General features: G+C 38.6%; 1 protein-coding gene across 3 annotated transcripts in view; it reads right to left on the bottom strand.

Moving 5' to 3' along the window:
- The window catches only part of dennd1b (DENN/MADD domain containing 1B), a 139,393-nt gene that overhangs the window by 7,760 nt on the left and 108,922 nt on the right, over window positions 1–22,711 (bottom strand). For all 3 annotated transcript variants that reach the window (XM_008406565.3, XM_081606163.1, XM_008406566.3), the window contains 6 exons: window positions 21,417–21,507; window positions 17,856–17,896; window positions 14,883–14,918; window positions 14,451–14,507; window positions 12,022–12,111; window positions 62–147 (listed from right to left, as the gene is read on the bottom strand). In XM_008406565.3, the coding sequence (XP_008404787.1) occupies window positions 62–147; window positions 12,022–12,111; window positions 14,451–14,507; window positions 14,883–14,918; window positions 17,856–17,896; window positions 21,417–21,507 (401 nt within the window). The remainder of the gene's footprint in view (window positions 1–61; window positions 148–12,021; window positions 12,112–14,450; window positions 14,508–14,882; window positions 14,919–17,855; window positions 17,897–21,416; window positions 21,508–22,711) is intronic.

Raw genomic sequence — 22,711 nt, forward strand, 5'->3', positions numbered from 1 at the left:
CTAATCTAGCATCTTTGTTTATACAGAAAAGAAAAATAAAGCGTCGCCTTCAGCTGCTTACTTGCTCGCAGTGTCCAACTCATCATCGTCGAGCCCATAGCCAAGATCTCGAGGGCCCACGCTCATGGGAGACTTGTTTAAGTTGTGCTGTTAATGAGAATAACAAAGCAAGCGGATGCGGTTACACACTCAGAATAATATGATCACAGCAAAAGTGGACCTGGGGGAAACGGGGGGTCTCAGTTACACTGTAATAATAATAACCAGGGTTCTGCAGAGATGGAGGGATTCATAAGACTACAGAAAAAAAAAGTGTGTGTCAGGTGAGTACCCATAAGAGAGAACAAGGATCTTGTTTTAATGAGTCCAGACCCTGAGGGTTGAGACTAAATTTGTCAAATTTGGATCTGCAGGGGAAAAAGAAAACCCTTTAAGATCCCCTGCAGTAATTTGCCGAGCTCAGCATTACGTATAAGCTAAAAGCCACTTGAGCGCCGCAACACGAGTGACTGCGTTGATCATTTGCATTATGGCACCGGCACACGTGATTGTATTTGTCACAGCAGAGAGCCGAGTGATCAGTGTGGAGCGTAGCTGTCTGCCGCGGTGGGTTTAATAAGCCACCTGTGTACCGTGTTTAATGGGCGGGTTAAGGAAGAGACAGAAGCTTTACAGAGCAGGGCAGGACTCCCCCCCCATGGGAGCCCAAATCTGCCCCAGGCCACTTATTAACATGCCTTCCACTACGACGCACATGTTCCTCTCACTATGTGTTCATGTTCACTGATGTTAACACTATCTCTCATCTTCTAATTTACACTCTTTGGCGTTTGCTGCTCACCTTCTGTGTCTGTTTTCTTTTGCTCTAACTGTCCCCCAGTCTGTCTGCGGTTCCTTCAGACGCAATCAGAAGTTTCAGCTAAGCGTCTTTTTAAAGCTGACAGACTTTTCCGTAAAATCAAACTGGATCCTAGTGTGGTTGGAACAAACCGCCATGGTCTGTTTCTCTACTTCTTAAACTGCTCTTTGTAAAAATATAAGGGATAAATCAAACACATGATAAATTAAAACAAACTCAATAATTTCCATTTGCATGATTTATTGTTCTTCGCTTTTCTCTCTTTCTACCAAAAACTGGGTGACAAAAGTCTTCAGTCTGGTGCTTTGGTCTCTACTAGATCTCTTTTTAAAGGACAGTTTAGTTTACAGAGACTTCATAATTCATTCTATTCATTGTTTCTGATATTTTGTTAAATTATTTTGGATATTTAAAATGTTTTCCAGCTCCAGTGGTAAATGTTCATTAGACTTTAAAGTGTTTCTGCCTTACTATACCATTATTACCATTATCTTACTTGAAAATGGTCTACAAACAACAGTATTATCGTTTATTGCAAATACTTTATCAGGATAAAATCTGACCTCCACTTTGCCTCTGGTGACATCTTATCAGGCAACTCAGAGTCCTTTTGGATCCATTTGTATTGTTTCAATTTTTCTATTTATTTGCATTTTTAATTCAAATTCCATATTCAAAGGTGTTTAATAACAACTCTAAGATCCTTGGTGATAATTTACAGCCATATTTTTCTGATGCATTATGGTCAAAACGGATCACCGGGCAGCCAAACTTATATTTGTGCCACTGTGCTTCCACTTGTTCTGGCGTATATAATATATATATTCTTCATATCAACGTCAGAAATCCAAGATGTAGCATGAGCCAAGCTTTAACTCTTCACTTTTCAATTTCAGACTCTTTGTCCACATCAGCTGGATTACATGATTTAGACAAAATTAACTCGTGTTTTGCTGCTTTGTCAAAAACTAAGATGGTTACTGAAATTAACCTTTTTTTTTCCTGGTTTTCCTCCTTAGATGTCAAAAGAGAAAATTCAAAAGACTAAAGTTTCCCCCAGATTTACCAACCATAATGTGTCAAAGTCAACTGCAAATCCTCCTCCATCTTTACTGATGCCAGCTGACCCGGCTTCTTTCTTCTGCCCCTTGTGATGTCATCAACCCAAATTCACACAAAGCACAATTAGCAACTTATTTCTTGTTTTAAAAACGTAATTTTATAGAATCTTGCCACACTTCAGCACCTACATGTGGTTTTATTGTCAGAGCATGTTGTTAAGGATTATACACACCACTGGTTGGGTATCTTTAAGAGCGCTTAGCTCCACCTCCATGTTTTTTTCATGCACTGTTACTCTGGAAGCGTCAAATACACAATAATGAAACTCCTCAGACAGAAAATGACTCCAGCTCGAGGTAAAAAGGTAAAGAAAAGCATTCAAAGGCGACTGAACATGTGACCAGCAAACAGAGCGATGAATGGAAAGTGGAGAGAAGGAAATGTAGGAATGTGAGGAAGAACTTTGTATGAATTGATGGGGATGGCGTGTGTATGGATGAATGAGTGTGTGTGTGTGTGTGTGTGTGTGTAGAGGCGAGTTTCAGGGGGAGAGTAACTGCGAATCAAGCTGGTCCTGATTAGTGGCACCAGTGCCAGCCAGACAGGCGGAATGTAACGTGTGGCTGCGCTGCCCTCATTTAGGGCCCGTGTTCGGCCATGAGAGACGCGCACGGCAACACGCACACTCCATCACATCCGCACCCTATTACCAAAAAAACACAAAGAGTTAAAGTGCCACTTTCTCCATAAAAGTCAGTGAAGGAGATGTGTGCAGTAGCCACTTAAGCCTCTCAGCCATCAGGCTAAACATGAACACATGTGGCGGCACCGCTGATTGGCCGAGCCGCTCCCCTTCCATGGTAGCTTGGAGCTATAATGAAAGAGATTTCAGAGGGGCTCAGGCCTGGGATCCCTAAACAGCCTTTAATGGGTTCCTGTGTCAGGGCCGTAAATCTGGGTCCCGGGCCGACACGCCAACCAGCCGTGGCAGGCCGGCTGGCGGAGCGGTGATGCACCTGTGAGACAGCGGGGACGAGTCCGCTTCAGACAGAAACATGACGGGTACACGTGTCATGTGATTGGAGTGCAAACTGTTTGTTTCAACCAGGGCCGCCCCCACTCCCCTCCCCTCCTCTGCATTTAGGTGTTTATTAAAGCAAGGTGAACCCAAACACCAGCAGACACAGGTCACGACGCCTGGCTCTCTGATCTCGGTTACAGCTCTGGTGCCGTCTGCCTGACAGGAAGTTCCAGGGGGAGCCGTAAACGGATGGGACTTCACTTCCCGGCTTTATCAATTTGTCATTCCCGCTCTTCATCGTGACCCTGCGGTGCGACATTTAAGATTAAACTGCTGCAACAACAAAGCATTTTACGACTGAAGCGCCACCAGCTGGTTCAGATCATTTGCTTTCTTAAAAAAAACAAAAAACAAAAAACATGGTAGATTCATATTGGTAAAACCCACAAGGTAAAACACTCTGCCTCTCCAGGGCTGTAAGAGACAGAAGCTGATTCACAATAAGTCAACAACAACAATAACAAAAACATGCAGACGTTCACAATAAGAGCTTCTCCCTCCGCTGAAGCCGTGACAGCTCTGTCACCATCCCACTTCTCCTCCCCAGGCCTGACAGGGCAGTGGAGAGCACGAAATAGGAGAACAACAGATTATCATACTGCTCCTTCATTAGTTCCTCGCTGTCGGCTAATGGGAAGCTGAAAGGTGAAAATGAAAAAGCGATTCCCGCTCCATGCCTCCCTGTCTCTCATTTTCTCCCTCCGTCACTCTGCTGCCACTGACAGATGTCACCGTTTCCGTCTGTCTGTCTGTCTGTCTGGCTCTTGGTTCCTTCCTCTGCGCCGCGTTGCCACAAGTAAAGACCGAACACAGTCAGAGCTCAGCCAGTGAAGGAGTCAGGGGGGAAGCAGGAGAAGCAAAAAAAAAAAGAAAAACCCAGAAACGCTACAGTTATTTCAGTAACTCAATTCAGGTTTTCTGAATATGCAGAGAAGACTGCTATGTTTATTTAATATGGAAAAGATTTGAAATGTCTGCTTCTTTATCAATGTACAGAAGGTTAATTCTTTTCCTATTTGAATCTTGATTCAATTATTTTGACCTTTAACAGAAGCATAAAAAAATACCAAAATATTACAAGTAGAGAAACAGTGACTATGCTTTTCTGAGGATATACCAGATAACCTGCTGACTGAGATTTTTTCCTATAAGCTATAAAATATTAAGGAGAAAAAAACCTGCAGCAAATACATTGACAGAGGTAGTTTTGAATCCAACAGCACATGAAAGAAGTGTGTGATTATCCCCATTAATCCATTAAAGTCTGGGTCCCCTAGCCATAATAAATATTTAGACAATTTATGACAGCTGCACACATCAGTCATTTACAACCAGATCTGATTCACAATTAAATGGAACGAGCTTTGAATCTAAAATAAACACTTTTCTCAAAAGAGTTTGCATGTTTCATTCCAAGAGAAAATGGGGAATTTAATACCTCACTTTATACCTCCGTGCCTCGGATTTGTTACTAAAAGTACCAGTTGTCTTTTTGTTTTAAGATGTAGATGTTCTTTATCCACTGGATTTAAACAGGGAGACACGCAACCTGGACGGACAGAAAACCTCTGTACTGCTATGCCACGATGGGAAAACTTAGTCTTGATGCTTTATAGTAAAAATGTATTTCTTTGATCATTTGAAATAGAAATATCCTTTGTTGCTCCTTTGTGGGGAAACTCATTACCAGCAGAAAAATGTGAGGCAAATGGATGCAGATTCACACAAAGGGTGAAAATATAACATCAATCATAAAAACAAATGAGATTCTAAAGCAAGGGCAAATTTACAACAGAAGATAAAATACTGTATGGCATAATCAACACATAATGTTTTAGTATTTCACCTTCACAACACTGACTGATCAAGGGAATATTGTCATCTCTGGCCTATAACTTGTACATCTTTATCAATGCTTTTGAGCAGACTATGCCTGATAATTGCAATAGATCAATACAAAAAAAAAAAAAATCACATCAAAGAGGCATTTTTTTATTCAACAGATGCCCTGACCAGACTCTTTTAGACCAATTTTCATGAGCCTTTGAGGTCAGATCTGCTGATTTTTAAGCAATTATGAATTTTCTATGGATTTAAACAGGGCTAAAAAATGTGCTGCAGGTCAAAATGTTAAGGTAGCTTTGAATTCAATAAAAAATGACGTAATTAAAAGATAAGCCTCTGTAATTATCAAAACATGTTCCTAACATAAAAAAAAAAGGTTAAACTAAAAGAAAATACATCAGAGCACACACTGCTGGTTGGTTTGTTTAAAACTTTTTAAATAAAAACATCAAATTGTTCAAATCTGCTTATTACCGATCAGAGCTTATTCGTGAATTGTGATCAAAACAGCCGTGCTACAAGTCCACAATATAAATCTAAAAGGGAAAGCTGTAATAAAACCACTTATCTACTCTTTAAATGTTCTTTTGCTAAAGTCAAGCTATGAAATGCATCCAAGCTAATATATCTTTAGATTTAAATTGCTCTAAATGGTCATGCATTAAATGCATTACAGTAACTTGATCAGGAGAAACAAACTTTTCCCTCCACTCGACTTTTCTCTCTGTGCGACCGGCGAAGTGAAGCAGCTACGCCTCTCTGCACCCGGGCCAAAAAACGAGCTGGACATACATTTTATATAGTATTTCTGAGTGGGCAGTGATCTCACAGCTTGGCAGTGCATGTTAAGGAACGCTGGTAAAATGCAAACAAACGTTGGGGAGAACCAAAGAATTCGCATATGAACGGCCAACTATTTGTTTGCTTTAAAAGAACGAATAAAAAAAGGAATAACAGGAGGAGAAATTCACAGTTTGTCTGTCCAGCTGGCTGCAGCTGAAACGTTGCTTCCTTTCTGCCTTAAACGGGAGCAATAGAAGAAGAAGGAGGAGAATGCAGTATGCTCATTTTGTCAGAGCAAACTAAACCCTCACAGTGAAATGACCATGTCTGCAAATCAGTGCAGCACCTTGTAACCACCAGTAGATGGCACTTTAGCTCCAGAGAGGAAGGCAGCAAGTCTCTGAGGAGAATATGAACAGAGCAAGTGGAGACAACAAATGCATACAAATAACCATGAAAACACATGCTCAGCTATGGAGAGAGACACTGCACTTAAACTAACCTGTGATGCATTCAAATGTCTAGCATTAATACAAGAAATTATCATCATAACTGGGCTAAATATACTAAAAAATATCATTTTCAACTCGACAAACGCAATCAAATATGCTCCATAATTTACAGCTCATTATTACGGTATGAATTATCCACCATCTATTCACTTTCTGCAGAGACCATCTCTATGGTGTAGCCTGAACACAGTGAACTCTCAATGAGCAACATGTGTAGAAATCAATCTTTGAGCTCTAAGACAAATTTCAGCCCCTAATTTACATTTCTTGAGAACCACACTCAACCACTGCAGGCTGTGAATACAGGAGGCACAAAAAACTCAGGCAAACAGTGAGCAGTCTTTAAAAAAACAAAAAAAAAAACACCTGTGATTTCTTTTTCCTGCTTTACATCTGTGTTAGCCCCCCCAGTCTCCCCTGAACCCAGAGCTGCTCTCCAGGCTGGCATCCCTCCTACCTCACCAGGTGAGCCTGGGGCTCAGGCCGGCCGCACGCCTGCTGGCTGTCATTGTCCATAACACTGTCCCAACCTCTACCTCTCCTCTGTGCTCTTAACAGCTGTCACTCTGCAGCTTCCAACCTGAGGCAAACTGCAAAATGCATGCCTGTTTGTGCACGCTGAGCACACAGGCACAATGTAGTCTTTGGATTAAAGAGCTCTGGTACAGACATACTTTTTATTTGCATCACAAAAGCACATAAAACACACAAGCAAACACGCTGCATATAGTGAAAATAAATATTAAACAGATACTGGTGCTAAAGGAGCCAGAAGAAATAAAAAAACAATTTCAAGAGTCCAATTCAGTCCTGCTTTCGTCAAACGAAAGGATTCACGCCCACATCCTCCGTCGACACACTCACCGATCGTTACAAATCACTCACACGGCCGGATGCAGCTGAAATCTAGATACATGTGACAGCGGCGCTTCCACTTAGGCGCAGGAGTTAGCTGAGCAAATAGAACAGGAATTTCATAACAGACTATTTTCCTGTGATTAATTAAAATGAGGCAGACAGAGATGTTGGCTTCAAATACGAACAACGCGAAAAATGCAAAAGGAATCTTTGCTTTCTACAATAACGTGGAATGTCGCTAATTATTTGATGACAAACTTTTCCTGAAGTCCCCCAGCTGTTTAAAACTTGGATATACAATGTCCTGTATATTTAAGTTTTTTTTTTTTTACATGTTTAATTTAATTGTGATTTTAATAATAGACCAACACAAAGGCAAATAAGACAAAAATAAAAAAAATCTGGCTTGCATTTTTGTATTCAGACTCAGTATTTCAATCTCAGTGTGAATACGCTGTTCCATGGAGAAAATTAATGAACTTCCTTGAGATTCATGAAGATCAAGGAACACAACAGACGGGTCAGAGGGAAAACTGTGTAAGACAAATTCACCAACCAGAGAAGAGCATGGAGACTCTGGAGGAGCTGCAGAGATGCACAGCTCAGGCTGGACAATCTGCCAGCCTACAAATCTACAGAACAGAACCTACAGGCAGCGAAACATGGCAGTGAAAGCATCATGGTCTGGTCATTTTTAACTGTGATGAGACTTTGAAACTGATACCACAGCAAATCTTCATCTACCCTGATTGAACTTGAGTTATTTTGTAAAGAAGAAAGGGCAACATTTTCCATCTTTAGATGTGCAACACTGCTAGAAACTTCACCACCAACAGCTGACGCTTCTGCAAAGTACTGATGAGACTGAATGTGTATGCGGAAAACATTTTTCAGAATTATTTGTAAAAAAAAAAAAAAAAAAAAAGTTCAAAAAGCATTAAACCTTTTTCTCCAACTTCACAATTATGAGCAACATTGTGTTGGCCTATAACATTAAACCTAAAAAAAAAAAGAAGTCAAGTTAATCATTCAGCTTTGTTAAAACATTTAAGTTAGGATGCATCCCTGAGAACAATTAAATGTACATACTGACTCAGTACTTCTCAAACTACCATGTATAGATAAACAGTTAAATTAGATACATTTTCAAAAACAGGTTAAAGCCTGTTTTCCTCCAACTGTGAGGTTTCTACTTCATCACTTTTTGAGTTTTTGCAGCTGAAAACTATTTTCTTTATCGAGTTTTATTGCCTTCTAATCTTTTCCCAGTCAAATAAATAAATCAAAGCCAGATTGAAGCATTATTGTTAGATTTGGCAACGAAACGCTGTCATTGTAGTATTCGCAGATGGTATGGACAGAGATTTGACCCTATAAATGGAGCGAAGAATAAAAGGTTGATCAAGCAAAAGGGAGCTTGCCGAGTGGGGGATGTTTGCAGGTAATTTCACTTAACCTTTATTTAACAGTGTTGGTCTCGTGAGATCAATTTCTCCAGGAAAGAACACCTGGTCAAGACGGTTGTGGGCAGAACGAACATCAGCATCAACGATGTATAGGAGTCAGCCTCAAAGAGAGAAAAAAACTATGGATAAAAGGTGAAAAACAAAGAGCTGGAACGATTCCACAAACAGAAATGTAAATATGCCGTGAAATAAACAGGTGAAAATAGAAAGGAGTGCTTTCAGAAAACAAAGACCTGGAGAGCATCTCTACCTAAATGATTTGGGTTTTGCTTCCGTTTCCAGTCTCGGTGGAAAAATGAAAAAAGACGAGCCGGAAAATAAAACAAATTTATAAATTTTGCAACATTTTCTAAATAAATTTTTATGGAGTTTCCATTTTTTGACGGTTAATAAAAACCGACAACCATGAATTATGAAGCTCCTCTTGGCTTCTGAATTTACAGTTTTTGTTTTCATTTATCATGTTTTACACAAAAACCCTGATGAGCTTATAAGAGTTTTAATATAGACGCGTTTAATTATTAATCCACCAAAATAAGGGAGGCGGGCCAGTAAGAAAAGACAGTAATGGTCAGAGTGTATGATTAACTAGAGAGTGATTGACTACATGTAAACAGACACACAAAAGCCACGCTGTGGAACACGCCGTCCTGCGTCCTGACCGTCCCTCCTCCCGCCGTCTCCAGGGACCTGTTACTGTGGCAATGAGTAGGCCTCAGTGGCATGAACATGGGTGTGAGTGTGTATCCTGAGCCCGGTGTGTGTGTGTGTGTGTGTTAACAGTCAATCTGTGTGTGCGACGGGCCGTCTTTGTCTGAGAGGGAACGGCGGGGGAGGAGGGTGTCCGAGGAGGCCTTTAGAAAATCCCTAATTGCCGTTCTTCTCCTCTCTCCCCCGGCCGTCACACCTTCCCCACACTAAGACTTTCCAGCCTCATCACACACACAGGAAACACAACGCTAATTAGACACAGCACAAGCTCTCCTAATCACACCCGTACGCGGCTGCGACCGAAATGTCAGCATGTGCATGCAGGCATCCGTTGGTTTTTTTGTTGTTGTTGTTACTTTTTTTTTTTCCCCCAGAGTCCACTTACAATTTATGTGTTCAAAAATAAGAGGTGGAAAATCCTCCACAGAGGTGTAGATATGAGGTGGAAGATGACAAAAAGCTCCCTGAGAAAGTATTAACTTTTATATATTTTTTTTTCACGGTTCAACTACGAGTTTTAAAGTATTTTATTCTGATTTTAGGTGATGGAGAAACGCAAAGAAATTAATTATTGTGAATTTTTCAAAATATCTTGCATTTCTACTCAGCCTGCAGATAATAACTTGAAATTTTATGCCAAATAAAATGATTTTGTCCTAGTGTAAATTATTCTCTTTTTGCATCACTTTAAATTTTTGGAATGAATAAAAATCTGAAGAGTGTGGTGTGCATTTGTACTGATCCCTTCTGATGCTTGATACCCCTAAAGAAAAAGTTTTTGTAAACAACTGCCGTCAGGTGATTTATAAATGGTGTTTACTTGCACGTCATCTAATCACTGCATAAATACATTCTTTCTCTAAAGATGTCAAAAGTTTGTTACATTATATTGGTGGAAAAAAATATCTTAATGAAGACCAGAGCTGACAGATCAGAGATTAAGTGGCGGAAAAATTAAAAGCAGGGCTAGGTTATAAAACAATATCCCAAAGCTTTGAGCATTTTGCTAAAACCACGGCTGAAAAACAAAAAGGGTGTGGTAAAAACGCAAACCTACTAACAAACACATGTCCACCGACAGCAAAAGGAGAGCATTGTTCAAAATAGCAGCCAAAATACATGATAACTCTGGACAAATGATGCAGGAAGGAGGAAAGGGTCACAAGGACAACTATTAGTTGTTCACTCCATTTTTATGGAGGACTGGAAAGAACGTTTAATTGTTTCTGGAGTTTCCCACAAACTAAGTAAGGAACATAGCAAACATGTGGCAGAAGGTCTGGCCAGATGAGAGACACACTGATATTTCTAAGCGACATTGAGTGGTGGAAAACTAACACATGAACAGACAGCACGATCCTGTGGTGATGTTTGTGAAGAGGCTTGAGACGATTCTGAAAGAAAACTGGTCAGAGGCAGCAAAAAACGTGGAGGTTCACCTTCCAGCAGGAACACCAGACTGAACACAGAGTCAGGATGGAATGATGAAGATCAGTGGCACATCTACAAAACGGCTTAGTTTATTACTTCAGGAAACTGTGGCGTACTCCTTACCTTAGATCAACATTTAGCTCCTTTTATAAACTGTGGTATACTTATTACTTCAGACCAACATTTAGCTTAATACTTTTAATATCGGAGCAAGACTTAGAGAAACACCTCCCTATTAGTTTCCAAATCTAGAACAAGCTTAGAAAGTACCACCTACCTAACAACCCAGAACAATAATCAAACATGGAGAACCAACATTTAGTTTTATCAGAACAAGAATCCAGAGAAACCCCTACTAGTTAATTAATTATGGACTACCTATTCTTATTAAACATGGAGAACCAATATGTAGTTTTACACATTTACCTTTTTGTCTTTATTTTGGTTTGTTGTTTTGTTTGTATTTCATTCTAATTCATGTAAAGCACTTTGAATTGCCTTGTTGATGAAAATGTGCTACATGAATAAAATTACCCTACCTGTCTAAAACATGCAGGATTGCTGAGGACTGAAGGTGGCGACCACCGGTTTCTATTAAAGCATACTCATGTCAGATTGGCCCAGTCAAAGTACTGATCTAAATCAAATTCAAAGTCTGTGTCAAAACTTAAAAAAGTAACATTGACCAATTTACTTTCGCATAATTAGAAACTCCCTGCCTTATGAAACTTGTGTTCACTTTTAGAATGAGAAAAAATAAACTTCTTCATTAGTTTGTTATAATTAAACTAGAAAACATGTCATCCTTCCTGGTATATTTACTGATGATTGTGTGTTTTGCACATCAAGCGCCAGCTCTGCATACAACAAAGACAAGATTTTTGCAATCCATTTTTGGAGCACAAGCAAATTCTTCAGAGAAAATGCTGACCAGCAGATGAGTTGCTACGACTGTCCGTGCTGTTCAGAGAAAACCACTGAGTGTACAACAACGAGCGCGTTGAAAGGGAAGGAAAAATGCTTATGATTACATTTGGAACCCTGACAAACTGCTGTACTTCCAACAGAGAGTGTGAGGAGGGGGGGAGAGAGGAGAAGTAGGATGGTGATAAGAAGAAAAAAAAAGATCTGGAGCTACAAAAAACAGGAGAAAAAAAATTGCAACAAGAAAGGAAAGTGGACAGAAAATAGTGCAAAAGTGGAAGGCTGAATTCATGTTGGTCAAGTGAAAACTGAGCTGCGGTGTGATCAGGCAGTGTAAATGTGCATAACTCATTTACTGATGTGCTTCTGTAGCATTGTGTGTGCGTGCGTGTGTGTGTGTGTGTGTGTGTGTGTGTGTGTGTGTGTGTGTGTGTGTGTGTGTGTGTGTGTGTGTGTGTGTGTGTGTGTGTGTGCGCGTGCACGTCGTACCCGTCTCATCTTTTGCAGTCTCCTTGGAGACAGGCTCTTGGTGCTGGTGGGAGACCCTGGACGGACTGTCATCCCGTCTTCTTCGTCTTCCTGAGAAAGCGAGAGAGAGCGAGAGCGAGAGAGAGAGAGATGATAATGAATATAAATCTGAGACTTTCTGTCTATTGAGTGATCAGTGTGAGCACCAATGTGTGGATTTCTGAGCTGTATAAATGTTGCACATCATCCAGTAAAGTACATTTAATTCACAGGTTAAAAGATCAGTCTGCTTATATATTTTATTTATAGCCTGAAGTAAAACTATTTACCTTAAAAAAAGCATTACGTGGCACATTTTAAAATAAATGAGCTGTTTGGCATCAACCAATATAAGATTCTTGGAGCATGATAACCTTGAAGAAACGTATCATTTCATTGTATTTTAAACAAAATAATTTCTTCTTTTGCTACAAATATATTCAAATTTCTTAAGCTGTAGTTTAAAAGCAGTGCTGCATTAGTAAAAGTTAAGGGTGGAGATACTTTAGTTCTCAATCTATGATTGTATTTTTTCCAACTGGAAATATGTCAAAATAGCTGAATTTGTTTTTCTTGAAAGCGTAAAAAAATCCCCGCAAAAAACTTAGGAACTTTCTTTCAGCCAGTCGACTGGCAGTGTGCAGCAACAATATTGGGAAGGAGAATCGCTGCGCTACTCTACTCATTCTGGTACTTTTCAGACATCTTTAAAATGTACAAGTAAACCTGAGACCTGAGAATATTATTGCCTTCTTTGTGTTTTTGGGGAAGTAAATCCTAACCGCTAATTGAAACGGTTTCTATGGATTACAGAAGGACAGAACATTAAACCAAACTCATTCACTAGTGAACAATATTACCTCCTCAAACAGTTTTTTTATTATGAAAAACAAGCCCAAAATTTCAAACACAAAGCTAAACTTCGATTTTAGATTAATGTGAGAAACTTAAATAGGATAAGTTCTACTTCTTGCAGTGAAATATTGTATTGCTTAATTAATAATATAAAAATTATAAATTTTTCAGCAACAAGGCAATTCAAGGTGCTTTCCAAGAAGAAAATATGAAACAACAAACAATTCATCATCAAAAATCCATCCATTTATTTTCTTACACCCTTATCCCATTGGGAGGGGTGTGGGTGCCTATCTCCAGCTGACAATGGGCGAGAGGCGGGGCCACCTTTACAGGTCGCCATTGTCATCAAACATCATTATCATAAAATATTGGAATAAAAACTAAGATCAATTTATGTTCCAGTTATTTCTAATCAAAGGCAACTCTAAGCAAAGGGTTACTAGTCTTGATTTGAAGGAAGGAGGGAACTGCAAAAATGCCAAAAGGGCACAAACGTGTAATTGATTATTAGTAATCAATTACAGTAGCTTCCACTAAAAAAGTCAGAAATTTTTGAGTTTGAAAATTTGAGAGGAAACTCAGAAACTTAATTCTCAAATTTTCCAGAAAAAAACTGTCCTAATTAATTTTTTTTTTAATTTCCGAGATTCATCTAAACATTTCTTTGTTTTGTCAAGCAAATTTTTGACTTTTCAAACTCAGAATTTTCCTTGTTTTCTTCTAAGAATTTCTGAAGTTTTTGGCAGAATTTTTCCCCCTTTCTACAATGGCCCTGACACACCGTATCACATAGTTCCTCATAATGTTGTGATAAAATTTTAAGTCCACATCACCTAGCCTATTCTCAAGACATTTCTATGCTTATCTTAATATTTTAAACAAATTTCTTCAAAGATTAAAAGCACAGAATATTAATGATGCACCTTAAACACATTCTTCATGCTCTCATATCCCTGGAGCTGATTGAAAAAAGTGCAGCAGAGACTCTGTGCAATCACAAATTAATTTCTCCTCTGAACGAACATGAAAATCTGCTTAACTTCAAAATCAAACAGATTTCTGCACCTGTGTTTGCCTCCACCGAATGTGTTTGTGCAGAACGAAGCGCACGCCTCGTGTTCGTCATCATTGCCCTTTCTCCTCGCTTCCCACTGACAGATCAAACTGCTATTGCCTTATCAAATCCATCAGGCTTATGGAAACATACACCTCGTTACATTAGCTTTGAGGAAATCACAGGCTCACTGATGAAATATGCAGACAATAAAAGAGAAAGAAGGGCTGGGGTTTCGGATGACATGACAGGCCATAGCCAGAGGGGCGCTAGTTAAAAATGTACAGCCCCGAACAAAGCGCTAAGCAGGCTTCAACAGTCATTAAAAGGCCCCTACGTCAGAATCACACACTCCATGTAAAGCAGCCTTCCTGTCTGTTTCTATGAGGAGGCATGTGTCTGTCTGCATGCCTCTGAACAAAGTTGTGTACGTGTGTGTGTGTACGCGCACGCGTGCGTGTGTGTTGGCATGCAGCTGTGTCGGTGCATGCCGGCTCACCCTTGCTTTAAGTCTGCCCTTAAAGTCCCGAATGCCCCGCTTGGCATGAACCTTGGCCTAGGAGGGGTGAAACACACACAAACACACACAGACACAAAGACAGATTACTAATCAAAACATGTCGAATTAGCATTCTGCTCTGGTTTCGTGTAACATCAAGAAATTCTTTGATCCCTGTGGCAAAAACACGCAGACAAAAGGCTGGATGAGAGAGCCTCGCTCGCTAACAGGAGGCGATAACATGAAAGGGCACCCTGACCACCTATTATACCGCGCACAACACCACAGTCAGCCGTGAACAATGCTCTTTAGCTACATTACCAATTATAATCAACATGTTTTTGAACATGCATTATAACATTCAAGAGTACCACTTCTTTCTGTGGAAAAAAAATAAATCTAGAACTGGAAAAAAAACCAAGTATTAAATACCTTTGACACAGCTGTGTTGAAAAATGCTCCTCCTCTCTGTGACAAAAAAGAAAACAATATTCAGAGATTTGAAGATTTCACATATCGACACACAAAACCAGGCTTTCATACAAGGACAAAAATATGGGATTTTAAAGGTTGTTATGGATTTTATTACTTTTAGTGTCGTCACAAAAGGCACAAGGCATTGCAACACGCGCACAGGCCTGATTGACAGCGCTCAGACGCCAACCAGACTCTGATTGGTTATTTCTGACTTGGAGTGGTGCATTTCTTCAGACGACAATAGTAGATCAGGGAGGAGGTGGACAGATTATCTGTCTCATATTAAACTGTCATGATGTGGTGACAGTTTCAACATGTAAAAAAAACAAAAAAAAAAACATACTTTTTTAAAAGTTACATACTGCATCTTTAACAGCCTAAACTACAAACCAACAGACACTGAAATGGGCTTTGGAAAACTTTGAAGTTGTGCTGAATCAAACTGACTAAAGCCTACAGCTGCACCTATTAGAGCATGTAGAGAGGAAAATGCCTGTGCTCATATGGCTCACCTAAGGTGAGCTCAGCCGATAAAAAGACCCAGTTAGCTATTGTTAACAACATGCAAAAGGTCATTTTACCAAGACAAAAAAAATAATGTAAATATACTTTCTGGTGATAATCACTAAACACAAAAATCTGTTATGGCTTCATTTAGAAAAACACATTTTATCATGAATTAAAACTGGAAAATATCTGAATCTGAAACATTCGATAAATAGGAAATCTCAAATGTTACATGAGCCATTCGAGTTCCCCTGTGTGACATTTAGATTCCTCTATTGGCAGAAAGGCACTAATTAAAGTCTAAATGGGTAAGGAAAAGTACTTCTGCTGTATTATTATTACTAGAAAAATCGAGATATAAAGGAGCAGCCTGGTTCCACTGAACAAATCAACTTAACACGTTCATGTTTAAGTTTTATAATGTTTCCTAAAGGTGACTAAAGTTTCATTTCACTGTAAAGGAGGGGCTGGATTGTGTTTTGAATTGATCTTCCAAACTGACCATTAAATGAGTTGGAATCCTGAAATGTGAGAAACCCACATGAAACTTGAAAATAAAGTTTTCAAAAGATACAAAAACTTTATTTTCACAGTGTGACCATGATTTACAAACACAATCAAAAACATTAAACTGTTTTTGATGACTATTTGCCACCTGATACACAATGCAGGATGATGGAGTTGAGTCAAACATGTTCCAGAGATACAAACTAATAAAATGATTCAAAATGATTTGAATATATTTAAGACTCATGAATATAGAGAGATATCTGCTATAATAGCCAAAAAACAGGATGCTGGTGCAGAAACGTTCCTGTTTTTATTTGAATTAATCTGTAGTTATAGTGGACCTGATAAATTGGGTTTGAGAAATTGGGTTCAGCAGCAAAATATCAAATACAAAAAATAGCAGCAGCGAGGCACTAATCATCTAAAAGGGATTAAAAATTGGCCAATTTTTTTTTTGATCAACAAGTCAAATATCAAAAAAATCTAAGTTTTTTTTTTTTTTTTATCCAAAGATTAATCCTTTTTTCAGTCAGTAAACATATTTACTTTAGAGAATCTTGCTTTTAAAAAAATACAAATGTTGGAGAAGAAAAAGCCAGTTATGTCTCAAGCTGAGATGGACACATGAAAACCTGGAATAGGATTCAGAGAGAGAAAACGACCCAATATGAGGCTCTTTCTAAGTTCACTGATGGATAAAAAGGTGGCTCCTTCTCCCCTTCAGGTTAATGTCAGGCATCAGAAATCTAATTTCAACCTCCAAAACTGATCAGCTTAAACTCCTGATAAGTGTTGGACTTTCATGAGCTTGATTAAATTGAAGGTTTAATAGCCCAGTCATTAAACATCCTATAGAGTATTTAATAGTTAGTTTGTAGAGTAAATTTAGTGTCAGTGTCACAGCCTTCTAAGATAAAAAGCAAAAATTACTCCAAGCTAAACTTTGACCAATGAAATGATCAGATATTTTTAAAATTTATGCAAACCTCTGCATCGCTCAGTCATATTGCAGGAACAGCATAAAATGGTGCTGATAAACTAGCATACACTAAGCAATTCACAGCATTCAAGAGCTTTTTATTAAAAAGAAGCCTAAAGGAGTGATGGAGGGGACTGTATTTCATCCTCTGAGTTGGGAAGGCTGACATTATGGTGCCCAATCTGTTTCTCTCGGTGTCTTTCTTCTTTTCTCTCAGAGTTGCTGTTTTCTTCTCAGTTTGGTCTTTAGTGTAAGCACAAAACGCCGACTAAACGGCTAAACAGAGTAAATGGCAGACAGCGTTTCAGAAGTTGACAGAAAGAGAGGAGGAGAGGGGCCGAGGTGAAGGCCTCTCTTATAGATCCCTGTCAGTCAGGAAATGTGAACTTTAACAAACCTTTGAAGAGCACTCTAGAGAACTAATTCAGCCTTAGCTGACGGCGTGGGGAGATAGGGAGGGTGAGGGAGAGTGAGAGACGGGGGAGAAATCGGGGGGAGGGGTGACAGAGATGAAAAGGGGGAGAGAGATAAAGACAGATAGATAAGGGAAGGAAAGGATATGAGGGAAGGGCCCAAAAGAGATGAAGGAAGAAGAGATGTATGTTCTTGGGCTGGTTCAGCGGCGTAACGCCTGTGTTTGCTGCCAGATCAACATGTCATGTCGGAGGACGTCTTGTCACGTCAAATCGCTTCTGTCTTCCTCCCTGTCTGTATCCAGTGTCCTGCTGCACGCGCCGCTACACACACACACTCACACACTCCAGCTGGATCTGCACGTTCAGGCAACCCCTTCATTCCAAAGGCAACAGCAAGACTTCAAACACTGAGCTGTGTCAATCAGGCCTTCAATTAAATATAAGTGGAGAATAAAAATGAAACGCAAGGAACCCGGAGAGAGAAGCTGGATGCTGTACAGGACGTTGTGTAAATACCTTCACAGTGTGCATCCACTGCTGGTAGGACCTTGAATTACCTGAGGAGGTGAGGGAAAACCAGGGATATGAATTAATCACCGTTTCATCAGAAGCTTGCTGTTTTCAGGATGATTCAAAAGCAACATTATAAATCACTATGAGCAACACTCAGACCCAGAAAAACAATCCTGAATAAACTATAGTTTAAAAAGGTTTTAGGACTGAATGACTTACAGAGCTGTGAAAAAACATTCACCTCTTATATTTTAACTCTTAATTGTCCTTTTTTGCCACATATTTGTTTGACATCAGGTTGCCAAACAAATATGAACATCATCCAAAGACAAGTAAATACAAAATGCAGTTGTCAAACTATAATTGCCTTTATTAAAGAAAAATAAATATCCATGCCAACCAGGATCTATGTGGAAGAAATTTCCCCCTAAACTTCATAACTTCCACAATGTTTGTGATAACTAGAAATGAGGTTTTTCCATCACTTTGGAGGACTTCTAGCAATCAGCTGCTGCGCTTTCATTGATTGTATAAATGAATGAATTGGATTAATGAAGAACTTAATGGAAACATGGCAATTTACAAAATAAAAAACACCTTTTTTTCGATAAATCGTTCTTATGCATGGATGAGGTCGTTTTTCAGCTGTAAAAAATGTGTGTACTTTGCAAAACTGCAATAGAATCTTTTTTTTCCGCATCACTTGAGCAACCGGATTTGACTGGTTTCATAAAAGACGAAGGAGACAAGAAGTGGTAAGAGGAGGACGGTGCAGTGTGTGGTTCAATTTTAATTGCCTTTCATTTAATAGAAACACCACAATTGCAAAATTGTGTTTTTTCGTCAAAGTTTTATGTGCATTTGTAATGGAAATGCAGCTGCCATGATTCATGAGTCCCAAAGCCTTGGAAATGACTTTAAAACCTTTGTTGACTGATGGATGGAAGTTTCCCATGTGTTTCTGAATTCCATTGGTTCAAGGCATGATGTGCTGCTTTTTGTGACATTTCAGCCTACTTTGTGCAGTCAGACTGGTTCTATGTCAATAACTACTTAAATCTGCAGGTGTGGCAGTAATCAGGCCAAGTTTGGGCCTGATTACTGCCCAACCATTTACCCTATATTTACAGCTATATTTTCACATAAACTCAAATTTTTCAACTTTAATAAAGAAAATCGTCATTTGAAACACTTTTTTGTGTTTCCGTGGTTTATCTTTGTCTGATGTTTTGGATGATCACAAACTTCAAAGTGTGAAAAAGTAAGAATAAAATAAATATTTAAGCTGTTTGGTAAACCTTCATCTTTGGGAGTTAAAACTTAACACAAATTGTAGCAACCATACGACATTTTGTTGAGAATCCTCTAAGGCTTTAAGAATCTTTTATAAAAACAAACCACTGGGTTGTGGTGCTTTGCTTTCAGTTTCTTTTAGTGCACAACTTCAGTTTTTTATTTAAGAAGCAAAAAGAAAAATTACATCCAAACATTTCCATACTTAGCTGTAAAGGGACAACACAACTGTTACATTATAAATCAAAATATGAAAAATGAAGACTAATAAACATTTTGCTAGGATTTTCCCTTAAACTTCTTTTTCAGTTTCATAGAAAATGATTTTTCTGATATCTGCGGTTCTTTGTTGTCAGCATGAGATAAAATTTTGATTCTGAATTCAAACAGGAATCTGAAAGGAAACTCTGAAAGGCCATGCGATCAAGGGCAATGTTTTATTTTAGTTTTCAGATGCATTTTTCATTCTTGCACTAAAATTTAACAGGGTTTTCCTTTTTTGCCAGTTTCCACAAAATCCAGCAAGTCATGCTCTCAAAGAGAGAAACCTCACACACACACACACACACGCACACACACACACACACACACACACACACACACACACACACACACACACACACATTTCTGTTTGGCTTTTAGCTTGGCATGAAATACTGAACTTGTAGTCAAGGATTCTCTAGCTGTCGGTGCAGGCATGACATTTGCAAAGAGCAGCATTGCATTAGGTACGATTATTATTGGGAACATACATTTCATAGCAGTGGTGCTTATGTGTGCTATAAATGGCACAATGCTGACTTAGCAGGAGATTATTTACATATGCTTTATGCGTAAAGAGATGATGCAGGAGTGCTGTTTACTCAAAGCCATGCTTCTTCATACACCATAGAAATGTTAAGCAGAAATACAATCCAGGCACAAGCCCACATATTAGAATATTATTGAAAAACTAACCGATTTCTTTCATTTAAATGCAAAAAGTGAAACTGTAGCAGAGTGATATATTTAGATGTTTTATAATATGGTCATCCTGATGATCCTGTGACAAAGGCCAAGAGCCAAAACCTGTTGGTCTTTATCTTCATGTCACCAGATGTTGGAAAAATGAAGTTGTACTGAAAATATTTGGCTGGCTTAAAATCTGTCCAGCTGAGTCAATGACATCTCTGAGGAGGGTAAGCAAGAAAATAAAAACGGTCACTGACAGAGAAACCAGGTCCTCACTTAGTGATGTATCAAAATAGTTTAATGAAAAGTTAAGTGGAAGGAAAAAGTGTGTTAGAAAATATATGTGGTTGATAAGTATAACTACAGCTTTGAGAGGATTGTGAAGCTGTAGTTTCAATATGTAGCAATCTGGTCCTTGTTAAAATCAAAGAGCATTGATACTGTAATTCATGAAAAAGAATTCAGTGCATATACTTCATAGTACAAGAGCAAACCTTCAGTAGGCTGACAGTTCTGAATTAAAAACATGTTTTCTTTGGTTTTATGTGAAATATTAACTTTCTTAAATTAGAATTTTGGGCTTTCATGAGTTGCAAGCCATAATTATTTAAATATGTCACTTTGTGTTTTAATTGTTCAATTCAGTAAGTTAACTAAAATACTCTTTTCTTAAAAAACTACTTTATTCAGATGTACTTTATACATATGCAGGTATGTACATGCATATACGGCAATAACATGCTCATCTTCATCAAGACTCCTGAAGACAGATCAGCATCTTGAACAAAGTAGAGCGTTACATGCTGGTGATTCATAGTTGGGCCAAACCAAAGACTCAAGATCAGCTCTGCCATTTCAACTTCTTCTTCTTTCCCAAAAAGAGTCAAGATTTCCAGGAGCTTCTTAGGAAAAGAAGCTCCTGTTTGTGGTAAATTTACAGTGGCATTGTTTTTAGCTAATATAGTCAGTGATAGAGGGTCTGTTCATTTTCACATTTCTGGTGTCAGAACTGAGAGTTTTGAGCAACACGACTGAAAAACCAGGAGTTGATTTTATGACATTTGTAGCTCACGATGCTAACTCAACCATCATAATGGGTTTTACATATTTATTTCAATTTTTTTTAACACATAAAGCTTTACTTGGTTGAAAACACAATTTCTACTGCAGTAAAAGTGTTAAACATAACTCTTTTGGTTTATTTTTCTTCCCCTCCCTGTGCTTCGCATGAACAATAGCACAGCAGCATCAATCAGGTGCAATAAATATGAAAAATAAATACAGTTAATCTTATTGACAGACAAGTCTGGCACTACTCACTTCCACAGAAGCCCCCCTCTGTGATCTCTTCTTCAAACACATCGGTGAAGCCGCGGCCTGCGTTTAATTTGGCCAGCCGTCCGTCGATGAACTGCAACCATAAATTACAACATGCTTATTAAAGGAGTGGAGGGGAAGCGGGAGAGGGGGCACACTCACATATACACAGATTCAAACACTTAAGCCTCAGAGGGGTGTTATTAATCCTACCTGACGGAAACTACATCCAGAGATTAGGTGGGTTTCCAGGTAATAGGGATTTGTTAATATGGAGCAGATGAGGGATTAGAGCTGCAGTCTAAATTCTGCACACTGTCTGAGACATGAGGAAGTTTCATTTCCTCCCTTTGTAACACGGAGCCCACTAAACTCCACGTCATAAATAAGCACTTAACAGCCGAGACAGCTGCACGTTTTATTAGCTCAGTGACAAACAGCACATTAATATGTCACGAAATAAACAATAACAAACACTCGTCGAGTTAAATTAATAAACTATGTGCATTGTTCGGATAAAAAAGCGATAAGAGTTTGCTTGCTGATTAAATCAAAACAGAGGAGAGAGATTACAGTTACAAACACATTAAAACCTCTAGAGCATTTTGGACCATTATAAAGAATCTGCTGCCACACCAGGAGTAGTTTAACTCTGTTGTATATCCTGTCAAAGCTTTGACATAGTTATTAACAATGAACATCTTCCTAATTTAAGAAACAATCATAGAAATCCCCATGTTAACTGAGTCCAAGTTTACTTTACTGGTAATGTCTCAATATTTTACATACTAATAAAGCTCTGGGGAAAAGGGCAATAGATTGTCTAGCATTTTTATAAACTCTGAATAAAAATAAAGTCCTTTAAAAAAACAGAAAAGTTTACTTTCAGGAGTCATATACATACATATGGATATATTTATATATTGATATAATCTTTGACACTTGAACCATATGCAGAAATATTTTCAGTTGTAGCCATGTTGTTTTGTCCAGGTAGGTGGAAAAACGGGTAAAAATGATGCAACATCACAATGAAAATAATTACAGTTTATGTAAAAAGTCCATCTGTGTTTTCAAGGCAAACTTTTTTAACTGATATCATTAATTAGTGAGATAAACCTTCAACCTTCCAAACCCTATTTAACTTTTTTAATAACTAACAAATGGCAGTATAGTCTTTCAAGAATAATAATTAAAAATAAACTTGACAGCAACATATTGTCAGACCACTTTTTTATTTTTTTTTGTTAATGCAACAATCCTACTCCTCCCCCTTGTGTTAGCACGTCCGCAGTGTA

Source organism: Poecilia reticulata, chromosome 4 (genome assembly GCF_904066995.2).
Source record: "Poecilia reticulata chromosome 4, P_reticulata-male-v2, whole genome shotgun sequence".
Taxonomy (NCBI): domain Eukaryota; kingdom Metazoa; phylum Chordata; class Actinopteri; order Cyprinodontiformes; family Poeciliidae; genus Poecilia; species Poecilia reticulata.